This window comes from Gadus morhua, chromosome 1 (assembly GCF_902167405.1).
Source record: "Gadus morhua chromosome 1, gadMor3.0, whole genome shotgun sequence".
NCBI lineage: Eukaryota > Metazoa > Chordata > Actinopteri > Gadiformes > Gadidae > Gadus > Gadus morhua.
This window is the reverse complement of record NC_044048.1, coordinates 19,883,789-19,902,104: the sequence shown is the minus strand read 5'-3', so window position 1 is coordinate 19,902,104 and position 18,316 is coordinate 19,883,789. Positions and strand designations below refer to the sequence as shown.

At 50.9% G+C, this 18,316-nt stretch overlaps 1 protein-coding gene across 6 annotated transcripts in view; it reads right to left on the bottom strand.

Annotated features, from left to right (window-relative positions):
- Window positions 1–343: 343 nt before the first annotated feature.
- Window positions 344–18,316, bottom strand: part of prex1 (phosphatidylinositol-3,4,5-trisphosphate-dependent Rac exchange factor 1) — a 95,127-nt gene continuing 77,154 nt past the window's right edge. For 2 of the 6 annotated variants that reach the window (XM_030357912.1, XM_030357920.1), the window contains exons 27-41: window positions 14,044–14,162; window positions 13,846–13,928; window positions 12,853–12,943; window positions 11,536–11,664; window positions 11,048–11,089; window positions 10,208–10,425; window positions 9,434–9,536; window positions 7,047–7,190; window positions 5,772–5,886; window positions 5,161–5,227; window positions 4,939–4,983; window positions 3,919–4,094; window positions 3,556–3,658; window positions 3,127–3,194; window positions 344–2,760 (exon numbers count right to left, since the gene is read on the bottom strand). In XM_030357912.1, the coding sequence (XP_030213772.1) occupies window positions 2,718–2,760; window positions 3,127–3,194; window positions 3,556–3,658; window positions 3,919–4,094; window positions 4,939–4,983; window positions 5,161–5,227; window positions 5,772–5,886; window positions 7,047–7,190; window positions 9,434–9,536; window positions 10,208–10,425; window positions 11,048–11,089; window positions 11,536–11,664; window positions 12,853–12,943; window positions 13,846–13,928; window positions 14,044–14,162 (1,546 nt within the window). In that variant the 3' untranslated portion in view covers window positions 344–2,717. The remainder of the gene's footprint in view (window positions 2,761–3,126; window positions 3,195–3,555; window positions 3,659–3,918; window positions 4,095–4,938; window positions 4,984–5,160; window positions 5,228–5,771; window positions 5,887–7,046; window positions 7,191–9,433; window positions 9,537–10,207; window positions 10,426–11,047; window positions 11,090–11,535; window positions 11,665–12,852; window positions 12,944–13,845; window positions 13,929–14,043; window positions 14,163–18,316) is intronic. The other 4 variants (XM_030357929.1, XM_030357937.1, XM_030357946.1 and 1 more) reach the window with 3 other exon arrangements.

Genomic DNA, 18,316 nt, shown 5'->3' with positions numbered 1-18,316 from the left:
AATATCGGGCGACATAATTAAACATCCCTTGTGGAGTTTCTTTGGTGTCGATGCTAGTTTCTCCTAATGATTCCTGGGAGGACGGGAACGGAGAACTGAACATTGTGCATTGAGTCGTCATGGTTTCCAAAGATTCTAGAAGGTTTCCCGCCCAACAAAACAATATGGCCGCTGTGGGGGGGGGGGGGGGGGGGGGGGGGGGGCGTGTCTCATCGAGTTGAATGATTTTCGCGGCTTTGGATAGCGCCACCAGATAAACATCACCTATATACATAGGTGATGTATACAGAGGTACAATGCAGTATAGATGAGTATGAACAAAGTTCAACGCAGAGATGTGGCGTAGCATTATCGAACGGAGAACATTTTATTAACTAGCTTGTTAAGATTCCATTTACAATTATACTTTTAGAAAGGCGAGGGAAGAAAATCTTTTGTACAGTTATTGTCAGGCAAAATAAAATGGTAAAATAAAGTATGTACATTTGGGCAACATTAAAACATGGTCAATACATGAGTATAGTCAGTGACATGTTCATTCTACAGGAGGCAAACATCACGTTTAAAATGTAACTCGAGAAATGATTAAGACCGATGCATTTTCCCTTCAGAGTGACGCTTTTTAAGAGCATTTAGCTAATGTAAGACGCTACGGCCTGGTCGTTTTATAGACATACTAGGCAGTTTTTCATATGCAAAAGTTGAGTTTAAGGTCACGCGTCTATAGCGGCTGCAGTAGCACGTGGGGGTTAAAAACTTTAAATGTTAGCATTCCAGAGCTTCAATAAATAAATAAAATGGCGGGAAGTGGGACAGCGGAATCCCAGCACAAAATGGAGGCAGAGAAACCCCCATAGCTGCACTCTTCTCTCGCTAGTCTGTGTTTTAATTTTTTTTCATAAAAAGCAGGTTTTAAACATCCTCTAAGTTATGTATAATCCCTCCAATAAAACGTATTCAGTTTAGCTCACAGCGTTACTCATTAAGACATAAATTGGGCTTATTTGTATTTTACTACTCTGTCCGTTGTGGTTACACAGTTTGTATATACACTGGCAATAAAATTTAAATCTGTCATATTAAAATAACATGTCTATGCCCTCGGTCGTCACTGGTCCCTTCTGCCTCTGCCACCGGCCGTCTTTTTGTTTTTTCCACCCCCACCGGCAGCGCTGTGAACTCGCTGGATGAATTGTGCTTTTTTTCCACCGGCTCCTGATCCGAGACAGCTTGTTGTTGTGAGTCACGCAAGAAGACGAAAAGCTCCGACGCGGTCCTCCACGTCCGCACTATAAACACCAGTACAAACCAATATATTAATAATTTAAAACACATGATTCAGTAACTCAGACTTGGCCGCACACGCCAACGAAAAAATAAACAACTCTGCTGCAAGCTCTGCCGTGGTTTTCTCTGTCCCCTGATTGGTGCGTCGTGGACTCCCTCCCTCACGCTCCCTGAAACCTCAGCTCGCACCCGCTCTCCAATAATCAATCAACGCCGTGATCGATACAAAGTAAAAAAAAAAATACACAGGTAGCAGAGTCTAAATAAAATAAAATAAACTAATGGCATGCCATTGGTCCATTAAATACTGTTTATGGCGTAGGCTGGAATGCTTTTTAAGTTCTTTAATACCTGATATAAGTGAGAGGTTAAAAAGACGCTTCTTTTTTCGCCGCTACAATAAATAGACTATCCTTCATCGAGTGTGGTGATACAGTACGCACACTACCTCTACAGTAATTGCACAGAGACCACATGCGTTGGGGGGGGCAGACCCCTTCCCCGTCCTGCGATCCTCCTCCACCCCTTCCTCCGGCGAACCTCCAACACTTTGATTTCCCCCCCCAACTCGCAATCGGACACATACAGGGAGAGATCTCCCCCCGGTTAGAGATCTCTAGCCCTGGAGGGGGGGGGGGTCCGTCTCTCCCTTGGCCATCTACCCCCTTAAACTCACCCCTTCATATACCATCCCCTCCCTCCCTCCCTCCCTCCCTCCCCCCCCCCCCCCCCCCTCCCTCCCCAGACAGTGAAAGTGACCGCCCCGTGCCTTGCAGTCAGCGGGCCGGTAAGCGTGTGGTGAGCGTGTGTTAGGGGTATGAGTGGAGGATGCAGGTAGTTTGGTTAATCCAGTAATGCCAGCCCTGGACAGCTGCGAGCATATTATTGTTTGATGTGTTTCTCGAAGACCTCCTTTTCCCCCCGTAAGACTTCAACATATTTTCAAGCTGTTTTTTCTTTTTTTTGTTACAATAAAAATCCCTGGTACAGAAGAGTTTTTCAAGTGGAGATCTTCAGTGTCAACAGGTGTTCACACCGCAGGTGGTGAAGCTCCACTCCAGCTCTGTCTGTTCTGATGGTTCTGAGGGTTAATCGATAACCCCAACAAAGGCTCTCCCTCTTCTACGGTGGAATGGTCGCTGGGATGGTCAGAGAATCGTCCAGTACAAGGATTTGTTTTTAGTTGTTAACGTCACGGTCTCCCGGTCAGAAACACAGAGGTATAAACTCTGTCCCTAGCTCCTCCCCTTGGCTCCTCCCCCTTGGGCTCCTCCCCTATCTCCTCCTCTTGGCTCCTCCCTCTGGCTCCTCCCCTTGGCTCCTCCTCTTCCTCTTCTCCACATTCGTTCAGGACCTCCGCCGCTAGAGTCCCTCGAGGTCTTCCCTGTTTGTTGTGAGAGGTCCAGAGTAGATGTGCTCTTGTTGTGTCCTTAGAGATCTCCGTCCGACGGAGGCAAACACAGCCTGAAGAGCCTGTCACGCATAAGAGAACATGGGTTGAATATGTAATATTAAAGCGTTTCAGTTGGGTTTCAGTTGGTTGAATTCTTTCAGTGTTTCATAGCATAACTTTAGCAATACTTTGTATTGTATTGTATTTTACTGAAATATATCTTGTATCTTTTCCTTCACTGCTGCTGTGCTTAACTCAATAATTGTAATTAGATAAAATGTTATCTTACTCCACCTAACATTTACAAAGTGTTCCTCTAACTATCTAACTCTAACTTAAGAAGTCAAGTCAAGTTTATTTATATAGCACATTTAAAAAGAACAATAGTTGACCAAAGTGCTGTACAATGCAAGATGGTAGTTGGTTGTGGTAGGGGCTGATGTTACCTTGGTGCTGAGGGTGGCATCTGGTCCATCACCTTCAGGTTTTTAGCAAACAGCTCAACCCGAGTCCCCTGTTGAATGGAACAAAGAGCGGGAAAAATAGTTAAAATGGCCGAAGTTATCAACCGTTTTCATGGGGGTGAATGGGGGGCAGCATAGTCTAGTCAGTGGTTAGGGTGTTTGACTCCCCAGTCGAAAGGTTCTTGGTTCAAACCCAAAGGTAAACGACACAACCAGAACCAAGACATAGGTTTAAAATAAAACGGGACATCTAAAAATATGATACATTTGAATACAAACAACACATAATATTCACTACAAAGCCAAAGCACTTCACAAACTTGGTTGTTTATTATACCTTTTTTATTTAACCAAGTGAAAGTCACTGAGATTAAGAAGTACTTTTCAGGAGAGACCCGGCCGGTGGTGTACCTGTTTACGCATGATGTCCATGGTCTGCATGATGCAGCGGGGGATGAGGCCGTGGTTGCGGGCCAGGATCATGGCCTGCTCCAGGGTCACGCTCAGGGTGCACCTGCATGGACACAACACAGGCTACAGGTCACCCCGGGGCTGCTGGGTAATGGAGTTCATCAGAGCAGCGCGACCGCATGTTGTCGGATGGCGGAGTCTTCGGATTATATAGAAACCGAAAGTAGGCCTTTGGCTTATTGGCCTAAGGGGATGAACATGGAGTGTCAGTCATTTCTGGTCCGTCTGACCGCCGTAGATGAATGGAGTGCATTGCAGTGGGTGTGTGTGTGCACGGTGGCGGTGGGGGGCGTAGCGACTGACCTCTGCATGCCCGTGGCGCACATGGTGACGTGGCACGCCCCCAGGCGGTTGCAGAGCTCCGAGGAGACGCTCAGCACGCTGACCCCCGACGGGTGGCCTCCCGCGCTGGGCCGCACGTTGACGTAGGACTGCATCAGGCGGCACAGGTCGTCCAGCGCGTTCAGGGGTCGCAGGAGCTGGGGAGAGGTCAGGGGTCAAAGGTAAGGGGTCGGCGTGGTTCAAAAGGTGACGGGACGGTTGAGGGGGAGGAAGGGAGGAACGGAGAGGAGGCTGGTATGGAGAAGGTGAGGTGGGAACTGCTTTATTAAAAGAGGAGTCGTCATCCCTGGTTATTTTCTCGTTGGCCCGATTCCGCCGAAGAGCAGATTATTTAGCATAGAGGCGTCTGCCACGAATTTAAACAACAGCAACACAGCACTTTGTTCTTTGTGTGGGGACATTTGGTTGAATACTTGTATGATGATTCACTGTTATGTCGTCCGTAAATTCTTCACTAACCGGCACACCTTGAGTCTAACAGACGTTGTTAAAGAAATGCTGTATTGCCATTGTTTACATTCGTGGCTCATGCAAATTTATCTCCGGAAGAATCGGTACATCCAAGTCATTTAGCCAAACGATACGGGTAACGGATGTTTGAGTGAAAAGGTGTTTACAGGGGGTTGATCACCCAGACCGGTGTTGTCCGTTGCCCATGGAAGGAAGTTAAGGGGGCGGGACAGGAAGAACCTTTTATGGACTTCCTGTTCCAGGACAGACCGGAACTGAGATCTCCATTGTGTATTCTTCGACCAGCAGACTCCATTACAACTACTTGGCTACAGCGGGCCAGCGGAGGGGATGCACGCTAGTCTACTGCTCTCTTGAGTCTAGTCTGGGGTTAAATGCAGAGTTTTAATGTGTTTAATGTGCTTCATCGGAGTGGAGGTGTGGAGGTTAGTGAGGATTAATCAGGTCTTCTCAACCATCTACCGGGGGGGGGGTTCCCATTGAAACCCAGCGTACCGGACACCTTCTTACTTTGGAAATGCTCGGCTGGTGGTCTCTGACCTCCAGGCCCAGTATCTGTGCTCACATTTATTTTGAGTCACAGAATATGTGTCAACAGAAAATAATGATAAAAAAAAAGTCACAAAGCATGCCACAGGATCACAGCAAAAGTGACAGAATACGTTGAAATGAAAAAAGTAAGGCCATAAACGGTGATGAGAAGGAGCAAGGAGTTGAAGACTTAATATCTACCTGGTCGATTTTCATGGCGGTGGTGTTGGAGTCGGTCTGCAGGTTTGACTTCTCCAGGTAGAAAGCCCTGTGGACACCAGCGTAGCACAGTGTTAGCATCGTAGCATATCACTATAGCACAGTCAAGATACGATTTTCCTTAATAATCCTAGACGGAAAATGAGGGAAGTAGTGAGCCTGGTGGCAGAGACTTAGCATAGCACAGCATTAGTCTGGCATTATCCTAGCATATCATTAGCTTCGAACAGCAGTGGCCTAGCACAGTATTAGCCTAGCACAGTACTAGCCTAGCTGAGCATGAGCCCATAACAGAACTAGCCTAGGACAGTACCAGCCTAGCAGGGCATTAGCCTAGAACAGCACTAGCCTAGGACAGTATTAGCCTAGCACAGCATTAGCCTAGCAAATCATTAGCCTAGAACAGCAATAGCCTAGGACAGTACTAGCCTAGCACAGCATTAGCCTAGCATTATCCTAGCAAATCATTAGCCTAGAACAGTACTAGCCTAGCACATAATTACCATAGACCAGCATTGGCCTGGCTTCGTCCTAGCAAATAATTAGCCTAGAACAGCAGTAGCCTAGCACAGTATTAGCCTAGCGTAGCATACCTGAGTTTGCGGTAGTAGGCCTTGACCCTCTCCAGGGACACAGCGTTGGTCCTCTGCTGGAACTCCTCCATGGCAACAAAGTCCTGCTGGGACGAGCACTCTGGACGCTCCAGGGCTGGGGGGGGACACGCACACACACACACACACACACACACACACACACACACACACACACACACACACACACACACACACACACACACACACAGACAGACACACACAGACAAAGCATTTATAAACATTACGCCTCGCAAAAATGCATACAGACACTCGCACTCATTTTTTTATAAACATTGTACTTCAGAGCTGCACGCACACACAAATTGTTCTAAACATTAAGCCTGAGAGCAATACACACACACACACACAGAATTTAAATCCTCTTTTCTTTTGGCCTTTAGCTTCACAGCTGCTGGCACTGTCACACACAAGCACAAACAAGCATGCCCACTTCAGCACCTGGCCTTTCAAGTGTGTAACTGCAGTTCATAGACTCCCCCACTAGGGGGCAGTGTTGAGCTATATCCGCCCCCATCAAGTCCCTCAGCCCTGCTCTGGCTCTGCCATCCACCCCTTGCGTTGGCCCCAGCCCCGGTCTTGCTGTGTCGCTACTACGGTTGTGTCCCCTGGTCAAGGGGTCCTCAGCCCTGGGTCTCTATCCCCTGGGTCCCTCTGCTCTGAGTGTATCCCCTTTTCTGGATGTCCCTACTACTACAGCTGTGTCCCTGGCCCCGGTTCTGTCCCCAGCCTCTCTACCCTGGGTTCTCAGTCCTGGTTCTGTTCCTCTCCCCTGGTTCTGTTCCTCTCCCCTGGTTGGGTCCTCTCCCCTGGTTGTGTCCTCTCCCCTGGTTGTGTCCTCTCCCCTGGTTGTGTCCTCTCCCCTGGTTGTGTCCTCTCCCCTGGGTCCTCTCCCCTGGTTGTGTCCTCTCCCCTGGTTGTGTCCTCTCCCCTGGGACGCCCTCTCTCCCCTGGGACCCCCTCTCTCCCCTGGTTGTGTCCTCTCCCCTGGTTGTGTCCTCTCTCTCCCCTGGGTCCTCTACCCCTGGTTGTGTCCTCTACCCCTGGTTCTCTGTCTACCCTGGTCCCTCTCCCTGGTCCCCCCCCCTGGTCCCTCCCCCTAGTCCCTCCCCCTGGTCCCCCCCCCTGGTCCCTCCCCCTAGTCCCTCCCCCTGGGTCCCCCCCCCTGGTCCCTCCCCCTAGTCCCTCCCCCTAGTCCCATCCCCTGGTCCCTGCCCCTGGTCCCTCCCCCTGGTCCCCCCCGTCCCGGGGTCGTACCGCGGGTGAACAGCACGGTGTGCAGCTTGAGGCTGCCTCCGTTCTGCAGCCGGCTGGGCAGCTCGCTGAAGTGACAGCTGTCCAGCAGCAGGGTGACGCGCAGAGCCTGGCGACCGCCGTCCACCTGGTAGGACACGGGCGTGTCTGCAACACACACAGGTGAGTTAATACACACACAATCATACACAGGGCGCATCAATACATACAGACACACAGAAACACACACACACACACACACACACAGGGCGCAATAATACATACAGACACACAGACAGGGCGCATTAATACACACAAATTAAAACACACACACACACACACACAATACATACACAGACAGGATGCATTAATACACACACACCCACACACACAAACACAGGGCGCATTAACCTGCACACAGGCACGCATTAGTACTCACACAGACACGCATTAGTACACACAAACATACACAGACATTAATACACACACACACACACACACATTAATCCACACACAGACAGACAGGCATTAATACATACACACATACACACACATAGACGCGATTAATAACCAAAACAGACACGCATGCGCATTCAATGATCTTTTACACTTGAATACAATATTGTCCCTCTAACCAGTGCTCAGTGAACCCTTCTAGAGACAGACGTGGGGCGGTCCGCTCTACTGAACCCCAGGGCCCTGTCCAGCTGAGGGCTGAAGCAATAGGAGGAGGTAGAGGTGGAGGTGGTGGAGGGAGGAGAAAAGGGGGCAGTGGAGGAGGGGGGAGAAAGGGTGGAGGAGGAAGCGGTGGAGGAGGGAGAAGGATGGAGAAAAAGGAGTATGTGGAGGAAGAGGTGGAGGGTCCATTTCCTATAGCGCTTACAGAGCTCTGCAGAGACCACTGTAGCCTCCCAGCCCACTCAGCTGCTCTTATCCGATCAATACCGCGCCCTGGGACTGCGCCCGGGCTTCAGGTCGGGTGGACAGCGGAGCAGATAAGAGGCCCGAGAGCTGCCTCTGAAGCAGCAGGTGTGGAAGGCCGTTTAAAAGCACATTAAAAAAACATTGGCTCTGCGTTCTTGTCCGTGTGTGTTCGTGTGTCTGCGTCTACGTGTATCTGTTTCTGTGTGTGCGTGTGTCTTTGAGTAAGTGTCTACGTGTGTGTGTGTGTGTGTGTGTGTGTGTGTGTGTGTGTGTGTGTGTGTGGGTTTTTTCTTGTGTGTGTGTTTGTTCTTGTGTGTGTGTGTGTGTGTGTGTGTGTGTGTGTGTGTGTGTGTGTGTGTGTGTGTGTGTGTGTACTTTTGTGTATAATCCTATTTTGTAAACATACTCACATTCATATGCCTGTGTGTGTTTTTTTGTGTGCGTGTTTTGAAGTGTATGTGTGTGCGTGTGCAAACTTGCGTGCATGCGTATCTATGTTCATCTGTGAGTTCACGCTTTGCCAACCTGTGCGCATCATTCCCGCGCCTATATCCGGTGGATATGCGTCCCTACCCAGAATGCATTTCGGCAGAAAAACAAACGGCACGCTATTGGAGGGTGTGAGGTCGCGATGAGATCACCGCCCAGGATCTACAACACTACGCACACAGCTGTAAGTCCTTCAGCGAGATCCAGCTCAAACACAGCAGCTCGAGTCTGAAGTGAAGATGAGGGAGATGAGGAAGAGGCTCAGACCGCCGACGAGACGAGATCCTGCGTCCGGATCGACCCAGAGGTAAGACGGAGCAGTGGGTCGCGGTCGCCAGGCAACTGCTAACCATCTATCTCACGCCACCATCCTGGCCCACATACCCAGTAAACCACCCACATACACCACTGACTTACCCTATACCCTATACACCAACCACTTACCCGATACACCACCCACATACCCTATACACCACCCACATACCGTATACACCATCTACCCTTTGCACCATCCACAGAGAGTGGAGCTAGGCGGGCCACCATCCGGCCGGCTGACCCAGGACAGGGAGAGCGTTTCTGGCTGGAGTGTGAATGATTCATGGGTGGTGTCGGAGGATTGATTCACCCGACTCCACCGGTCGCCTCGTTTGGGAGGGGTGGAGGTGTGAATTTAAATGTAGAGGCCGAACGAGCGAGGGTTAGGAGGGAGAGAGAGAGAGAGAGAGCGAGAGAGTGAGGAGGGAGAGCGAGAGAGAGAGGGAGAGAGGGACGGAAAGAGAGAGAGAGAGAGAGAGAGAGAGAGAGAGAGAGAGAGAGAGAGAGAGAGAGGGATGGAGAGAGAGAGACGTGGTCTGAGACGGCGATGGGTGCCAGCGTCGGAAGGCAGAAGGGGGAGATTCAGAGAGCACAAGGGAACCTTATCCCGGCCCCTCCAGCTGCGTGGCCCCGCCCCCGCCCTCTGAGAGGTCCCCCTGTGTGTCCGTCAGGGCGGGACTTACTGGGCACCAGATACTCGTTTTGGGTCTGCTTGAAGAACACGGTGAGCTTGTCCAGGTCCAACAGAGCGGCCTTAGTGTCCTCCAGCATGGTACGCTCCTCCTTCTGCCAGGGGGGGGGGGTGGGGGGGGAGAGGAGGAGAGGGAGGGGGGGAGAGGAGGAGAGGGAGGGGGGAGGAGGGGAGAGAGGGAGGGGGGAGGAGGGGAGAGAGGGAGGTAGAGGAGGGTGGATGGAGGAGGAGGGAAGGGGGGAGGGAGGAAAGGGTGAGAGGGAGGGAGGGTTGGGAGAGGAGGAGAGGGAGGGGGGGAGAGAGTGAGGGAGGAGGTGGTAGGGATGGAGTGGGGGGGGGGTTGGAAGGGAGACAGAGGGAGAGGAGGGAGAGGAGGGAGGAAGGGGGGAGGAAGGGAGATTTGAATGTTTGTTGTTAGAAGACAGATGTGCAGTCAAAAGGACGCTTTGAGGAATGCTTCACTTCTCTTGAGGGGGACTGCGGCTGACAGTCAACAGTTGCAAACGTGATTTACAACACGTGCATTGAAAATCACCGGTTTGGGTGACACATCATCACCACATCCTTTACATAATGTAAACAAAGCACAGGGAAAGTGAAATGAGGCATTTCCCTTTTCACTTTGAGTGAATTAGTCTGAAAGTGCAGTTTCGGTGTGAATGGACAGCGGCGTGAAACCTTCAACATGTACACTGTACAGACAACATCGTGGGGATGAGTCACACGCTTGCATGTTGTTCTTTGACCGTGCAGTACCACTCCTCACCAGGTGGGGCGCCAGCGAGCTCTGGAAGTGCAGCAGCACCCCGATGGCGGACACCTGCTCCAGCCACTTCCGGCTGGTCTCCTTGCTGTCCTCCTGGTACTCCCCGGCGTTGTTGTAGCGTGCACGCAGCGCCGCAAGGAGCTGCTCAGCTAGCGTTAGCACCGCCGCGCCTGCGGCCTGGCAGAAGATCACATCCCTCCTCAGCTGGAGGGAGGTGTCTGGGGGGGGGGGGGGGGGGGGGAGAGAGAGAGAGAGAGACACATAGAGAGAGAGAGACAGAGACACACAGAGAGAGAGACAGAGAGAGACACATAGAGAGAGAGAGACAGAGACAGAGACAGACAGACAGACAGACAGACAGACAGACAGACAGACAGACAGACAGACAGACAGACAGACAGACAGAATGTTACAAAATGTGATAACTAAAATGCCAGCTATGAATGAAGTGATGAGGCTAATGAACACCAAAACACTTTGTGAAGCACTTGTTAGGTTGAAGTGGAACCGCTGTAATGGTTCATCTAAATCCTCTACAACAAACAAATTAGTTCCTACACAATGCCGGAGCCAATCCAATCTGTGGCTCTAGTCCATCTCTAACATCTAACCCTGACCATCTAACCCTGACCATCTAACCCTGACCATCTAACCCTAACCATCTAACCCTAACCATCTAACCCTGACTATCTAACCCTGACCATCTAACCCTGACCATCTAACCCTGACCATCTAACCCGGACCATCCAACCCTAACCATCTAACCCTGACCATCTAACCCGGACCATCCAACCCTGACCCTTAGGGAGGGCCGAGGGGGTGCGATGTGGGGAGCAGTACCTGTGCACTTGAGGAGAGCCAGGAGCAGCTGGTTCTTCCCGTCTGGGAGAGGAGGAGGAGGAGGAGGAGGAGGAGAAAAGGAGAAGCAATACAAACGATCAATGAAATGCTTAAAAGTCGATGCTAATGTTATTTTTTAAGCTACGATTATTTCCATCAATGCATTTTTATTTAACCTGATCAAGTCTCAATAAATATGGAAGCATTCTGCTACACAAGGGAGACTAGAACTTACATTATACAAGCATAAGAGCTAGATCATAGGTCTGAATCGATACAAAAATACGAACCAAATAATGACAGAGTTGACAAGGATAACCAGAGGTACGTTCACACGTTCTCCAGAACTACGTTCAGCAGAGCTACGTTCTCCAGAACTACGTTCAGCAGAGCTACGTTCACCAGAGCTACGTTCACCAGAGCTACGTTCACCAGAGCTACGTTCACCAGAGCTACGTTCACCAGAGCTACGTTCAGCAGGGCCTCACCTTCCACAAAGCGCTGTAGGCTGTCCACCAGCGTCCGGATGGAGCTGGGCAGGTTCCACGGGTCCTCCTGGATGTTCTTGTGGATCACGCAGCGGCACCGCACCGTCCAGTCCTCCGTGTGCCGGAACTCTGCTCGTCGCCAAGGAGACGGAGGAGGAGAGGAGAATAAAAGGAGGAGAGGGGAGGAGGGGAAGAGGAGAGAGCGGAGAGGAGAGAGAGGAGGGGGAGGAAGAGGTGAGGAGAGGAGGAGGAGAGGAGAGAGAGGAGAGAGAAGGGAGGGAAGAAGAGGAGAGGAGGAGGAGGGAAGAGGAGGGAGAAGAAGAGGAGAGGAGAGGATGAGAGGAGAGAGAGGAGAGAGAAGGGAGGGAAGAGGAGAGGGAAGAAGAGAGTGAAGAGGAGAGGAGAGGGAGAGGAGGAGGAGAGGAGAGTAAGAGGAGGGAGAAGAAGAGAGGAGGAGAGTAAGAGGAGGGAGAAGAAGAGAGGAGAAGAGTAAGAGGAGGGAGAAGAAGAGAGGAGAAGAGTAAGAGGAGGGAGAAGAAGAGAGGAGGAGAGGAGGGAGAAGAAGAGAGGAGGAGAGGAGGGAGAAGAAGAGAGGAGGAGAGGAGGGAGAAGAAGAGGAGAGGAGAGGAGAGGAGGAGGAGGAGGAGGAGGAGGAGAGGAGAGAGGAGAAAGAATGGAGGGAAGAGGAGAGGGAAGAAGAGAGTCAAGAGGAGAGGGAGAGGAGGAGGAGAGGGAAAAGGAGTTGGAGAGGAGAGAGGAAGAGGAGAGGAAGAGGATAGGAGAGGAGAGAGAAGGGGAGAGTTGTTCGCTTAACATGGTGAAGGTGTGCATGCTTCAGGCTAGCACGGTAGCATAGCAGCCCTGGGTGTTTGACCCCCCAGCCGAAAGGGTGTGGGTTCGATCCCCAGTCTCCCTGTAGGCATCCTAGAGCAAGATGGCTGAACACTCTCCCTGCTCCTTCATTACATGAATTACATTTTAATCCCTCTACGTTTACTTTGGATAAAAGCATTTAAATCATTAAACAGTAAACACACACACACACACACACACACACACACCGCCTGACTATGGGCCATGTGTGTGTATGCCTTGCGTAAACATTGATTTCATGCCACGCCCTTTGACTGAATTAATTACAGGAGGCATGGTGGCCCAAATACACACACACACACACACACACACACGTAAAAAGACATGTAGACACACACACACACACACACACACACACACACACACACACACACACACACACACACACACACACACACACACACACACACACACACACACACACACACACACACACACACACACCTGGCTGGCTGTGGTCAGGGTGGAAGTGCTTGGTTTCTTCACAGGCCTTGGTCATAACCGGTCCTTTGAGCAGGCTGTTGATGGAGTCCACCTACGCGCACACACACACACAGACAGACACACACACACACACACAGGATGACATTCAGGTAGTCAGTGAGTGTTTCTTTGTATCCTCTTCCTCTTCCTCTGCCCTAATCCGCACACATACACACTCTGCTGCCAAGGTTTCCACCATTAAAACACACACACATGCACACACACTCTTCTCGCTAGCATCGTCTGGTTTAAATCTCTCAGCATCATGACCAGAAGACGGCCATGATCCTGCATCTGTTGTTTACCTGGCCAGGGGCGAGGGTGGCTGTGCGTGTGTATTTATTTATACCTTTTTTATTGTTGTATTGAATCGGTTTTCTTGTTCTTTTATAAACACTACGTGAATCAACTTCATATTCGCTTTGGCAAGCAAACAAAGACATCTTGTATTTTCATGCCAATAAAGCTCCTTTGATTTGAATTGATTTGGGTAAACACATGTGGGGAATAAGTCACGGTATTCATCTGGTCAGCGTCCGCCTCACGAAGAAGAAGTTGGTGAGTGTGAGAAAATTAGACCTGGTTAAAAAGGTTAGTCGGTTCAACAGGTAAATATGTTACCTGGTTAAGGTTTACAAGGGAGGATACCGGGTTAAAACAGTTAATTTGTTAACATGGTGGCTTAATAGGTGAATTGGTTAACGAGGAAGGTGATTAACTGGTCAAATATGTTAATTGGTTAACAAGGTTAAAGAGGTGAATTGGTTAACAAGGTAAGTGGGTTACCTGGTTAAAGAGGTTAATTGGTTAATGAGGTAGGGAGGTTACCCGGTTAAAGAGGTTAATTCGTTAACGAGGTAGGGGGGTTATCTAGTTAAAGAGGTTAATTGGTTAACGAGGTAGGGGGGTTATCTAGTTAAAGAGGTTAATTGGTTAACGAGGTAGGGGGGTTACCTGGTTAAAGAGGTGCTCCAGGCAGCCGTGGAGCTTGTCCTGTTTGTCTGAGGGGATCCTCATGTCCCAGGGCAGCTCGTCTCCTAGGGGGAGTACCCAGAGGACCAGGTCACTCACTTGCAGAGCAATCCCAGGGGACACACGCACAAGAGCAAGAGCTGCGCCGGCCGTATCCACGGCGACGGCATGGCGACTCACCTGACCCCATCTCGTCGCTGCCCAGGTAGGAGCTGTTGCTGCGCACGCTGGTGTAGGACAGCACAGAGTCCCGGTTGCTGTTGCACTCGCTGCGGAGCCAGGGGAACACGCACACATCACTGCGTTAACGTAAAGGCGTCTGCTTAGTGACAGAAGATAAAGCACAGGTTTGAGTGGCTGTAGAGAAAACGACTCTGTGTTCAGTCGCGTCACACACACACACACACGCGCACACGCACACGCAGGCTCACACACCCCGGAGGCGCTAGGCCGGACCCGGGTTTAAAGCGTTGGCCGTGATCCCCTGTTCCGCCGCAGGGCGGGAAAAACCACAGCAGCCCCGGCGTGTAATTATTCAGATTCCGATTCAAATTACCCTTCCGACAGCGAGACTCCGAATCCGATTTACGACACGCACGCCGATTAAAAACGCCCCTCAAATGACAATAATGATGCCTTGCTCGACTTACCCAGACGAGAGATATCAACCCCGGGGTCATAAACATCAAATCACAGTCCGACAGCCCCCCCCCATCCCACTGTGAGGGGGACGCTTGAATACGTTTATAGTGCGAGCGTAAAAACCAGAGAATAAAAGCGGTTTTTTTTTTTTTTATTGGGATCACCATCATTCCCATCCCTCCATTAACATTCCCGAGCACAAAGAGAGGGATTCAGGGATCCAGGGATGTTTGTGTCTCACTCTCATCTAATCGCTTATTTCACCGTCTGTGTGTGGAATCTGCGGTGGCAAGGCCGTGCTTCCACACGTTGACGGGAGGCCCGGGGGTGATTTATGTAGCGCGGGGGGGGGGGGGCAGAGCCCTGCCTGTCTGTCTGTCTGTAAAGCCCTGGGGCAGAACAGCGCCTCACTGCTGAACGGTTGTCGGTTCCAACCCCAATGCCAGCGCTCTACGTGGAAGGCACGTCGTTTCGCTTTAACCCAGCAGCCTGTATCACAATAAAAGCACGGGCCTGTATCAGAGTAAAAGCGCTGCTCGCATCCCAGTCGAACCCGCTGTGTTCATCACCGTCGAAGGACTGCGTGTATCAAAGTAAAGGCGCTGGCTGTACCACAGTAAGAGCGCAGCCTGTATCGGAGTAAAGGCGTTGCTTGCATCACAGTAAAACTGCTGCGTTTAACACAGCCAACGGGCGGCATTTATATATCAAAGTAAAGGCGCTGGCTGTTTCACAGTAAGAGCGCAGCCTGTTCCCCGGCCCCGTGGCGGTGTGAGTCACCAGACTAACTCTAGCTGTGATCCCTCCACACGGGGGCCCTGCCCACAACACAAGGGCTTTGTTCTGGCCCCGTACCACCGCCGCACCGGGCCCCCGGGACGGAGCGGGCCGGGTGTTGGGGAAGATACAGCATGGACCCCCTCACTGGGGGAGGGGGGGGGGGGGGGGGGGGGCGGAGGGGGCGGCATGCTGGAGCCAGCAGCAGAGAAAAGAGAAGCCTTATGTAATCAGCAGGAGCTTGGCTCGCATCCCATCTCCCAAGGCACTCATTCAATCACGTGCACGCACGCACGCACACGCACACGCACACACACACACACACCTCCTAATCAGAACTAGGGGACCATACACACGGCGCTGGAATCCAAAACCCACCACATCTCCCAGATCTGGTCGGGTCCCCTCTGGAGGAAGTATAGTGTGACTCGCGTTCGGCGGCGACACGGCTTCGGGTCTGATTCGCCGATGGCCAAAAAACCCGACCCCGTGCAGGGTAAACAAACCAGGAGGACGCAGCGCTGCCATTGGCCGCTGAGCTGCTTCAGAAGGCTTTCATTAGGGCTGCACGGCGGTTGCGGTGATATTACACTCCTCCGGGCTCCGATAGAGGACCTCGGGGTCTCTAATGACCCCCAGCTTCAACACAGGGTGGCAATTCAATCAACTCAAGTTGAAGCAGGTTATCCACACCGCGATACTGTGGGGGTCGCTCGGTGGATGCGTTTGGTCGCCCGGCACGCCAGAGTGATGTACAAAGGAGTGATGTATTAAAGCCTGTACAAACGTTAATACTAGACATATATTGACATAGGTTGTATGTTCAGTTTGGAATTCATTTGATTTGACAGTCAGGTATTGATCACCTATGCACTTTGTGTCTTTTTTTATTTTATTTAAGCACTGTCATAAGGAAAAGCACTTGTTGATGATGATGAACTACTGGTTAGATGCAAGCTGCATTTCGTTGCACTGGTTCTCCTTACTTGTGCAATGACAATAAAATTGAATCTTATAGTCTAATCTAATAGGTATTGATAACACGCAGATGTTGATACAGCAACTTAAACATATCCCTCTAAATAGTTATACATTAGGATCTACCGGATTTTTTTTTTTCTAACTGGACCTCTTTCTATTTGAGTTGAACGCCCTTGCTTCAAACCCTCCACCCCGCCTAGATTCACCTGTCGGAGGGGGTTCTACATTGTGACCCAAACACCTTGCGGAGACATGTGTGCTCCAGGCCTCAAAGAAACACAGATGGACACACTTACTGTACACGTGCACACTTACTGTACACGTGCACACTCTCATCTCCCCCTACGTCCACACACGTTCCTCTGCAGACACAGATGTATACACACCGTCACACTGCGTTAAATAAACCCATTTCTCTTCAGCTCCACATGCTACTGTCTCCCCCCTCTCCCCCCTCTCTCTCCTCCCTCCCTCTGCTGTGATTGGGTTGATGCATATCGTTTGTTTTTGTTGTGGAATCTGTCTTTCTGGTGCCCTCTAATGGTTCAGAGGTCAAATGTTCACCCGTATTTAGTTGGGGGGGGGGGGGTTAGGGTAACAGAGCAGTTGTGGGAACTAGTGGGAGCAGAACTTCCCTCCAAGCTGGTGAACACCAACCAATCGCTGAACACCATCCGTCTAAGAACACCACCCGTCTCTGAACACCAACCAGTCCTTTTACACCATCCATCTCGGAACACCAAGTCCGAACAACGTGGCTCACAGCTTCATTGTGTAGCAGGTATTTAGAGGCCCAAGCCAAGCTGCTTCCTCTCAAAAGGAGTGTGTGTGTGTGTGTGTGTGTGTGTGTGTGTGTGTGTGTGTGTGTGTGTGTGTGTGTGTGTGTGTGTGAGACTGAAAGGGGGTATTTTCATGCTGCAGTAACATCTACACATGCAATGAAACATGAAGGATTGTGTGTGTGTGTGTGTGTGTGTGTGTGTGTGTGTGTGTGTGTTTCCAGTGAGGTAGTTGTGTTGTTAATGACAGAGTGGGCATGGGGTTCCACGCCCAAGTCCTGCTGCTCCATAACAGACCGTAAACCACCACACTACCCACCAATAACTGGTCTTAGTGGGTGGTGAAAGGGTGGAGTTCACACACACACACTCACAGAAACACACACACACAAATTCCTCAGACCTAAAAAAAAAACCACACACATATCAGCATGGAGACGATGACATGATGTAATGTGGGACCCAAACATTTGGGGGGCGAGCAGAGAGAGAGAGAGAGAGAGAGAGAGAGAGAGAGAGAGAGAGAGAGAGAGAAGAGAGAGAGAGAGAGAGAGAGAGAGAGAGAGAGAGAGAGAGAGAGAGAGAGAGAGAGAGAGAGAGAGAGAGAGAGAGAGAGAGAGAGAGAGAGAGAGAGAGAGAGAGAGAGAGAGAGAGCGCACCCACATCTGGAAGGCATCGCGGGCTCGGCGAGAGGTTCTTGAAGGCTGACCGCCGTCTAGAGGCCAGGCAGCTGGGAGTTGTAGTCCTCCGACGCACCGCACTTCAGCTGTCCGTCAAAGTTCCCACCACTTGATAAAGCCACGATCCCAAGTATACTTGAGAAACAAGCCTAAACCTGGATTACGTTTATCTGAATTCACTCTATAAACGCATCTTGTGAACGAGAAGGATGACATTCTGGTGAACTATAATGCTGCCGGTCTCATCGATCTACATCGACCTACCACATGCCAAACATCTCTCTCTCTCTCTCTCTCTCTCTCTCTCTCTCTCTCTCTCCCCCTCTCCCTCCCCCTCTCTCTCTCTTTCTACCTCTACCTCTCTACCTCGAAGCCCTCTTTCTCCGTAATGATAGAGAAGCGAGACATCGTTTCATCCTGTTAGCATCACCCTCGTTTAAAGGAGAGCGTAAACAAACCATCTCAGGAGCAGCCACGTCAGGCGTGGAGCGCTCAGACGAGAGGAGCGGTTCTCCTCATTAGTACGGAGGAAGAGTCGCTGCCTGACACGCGGTACACACCCACTCTGAAGCACGGCAGCGGAGCGAGGCAGGA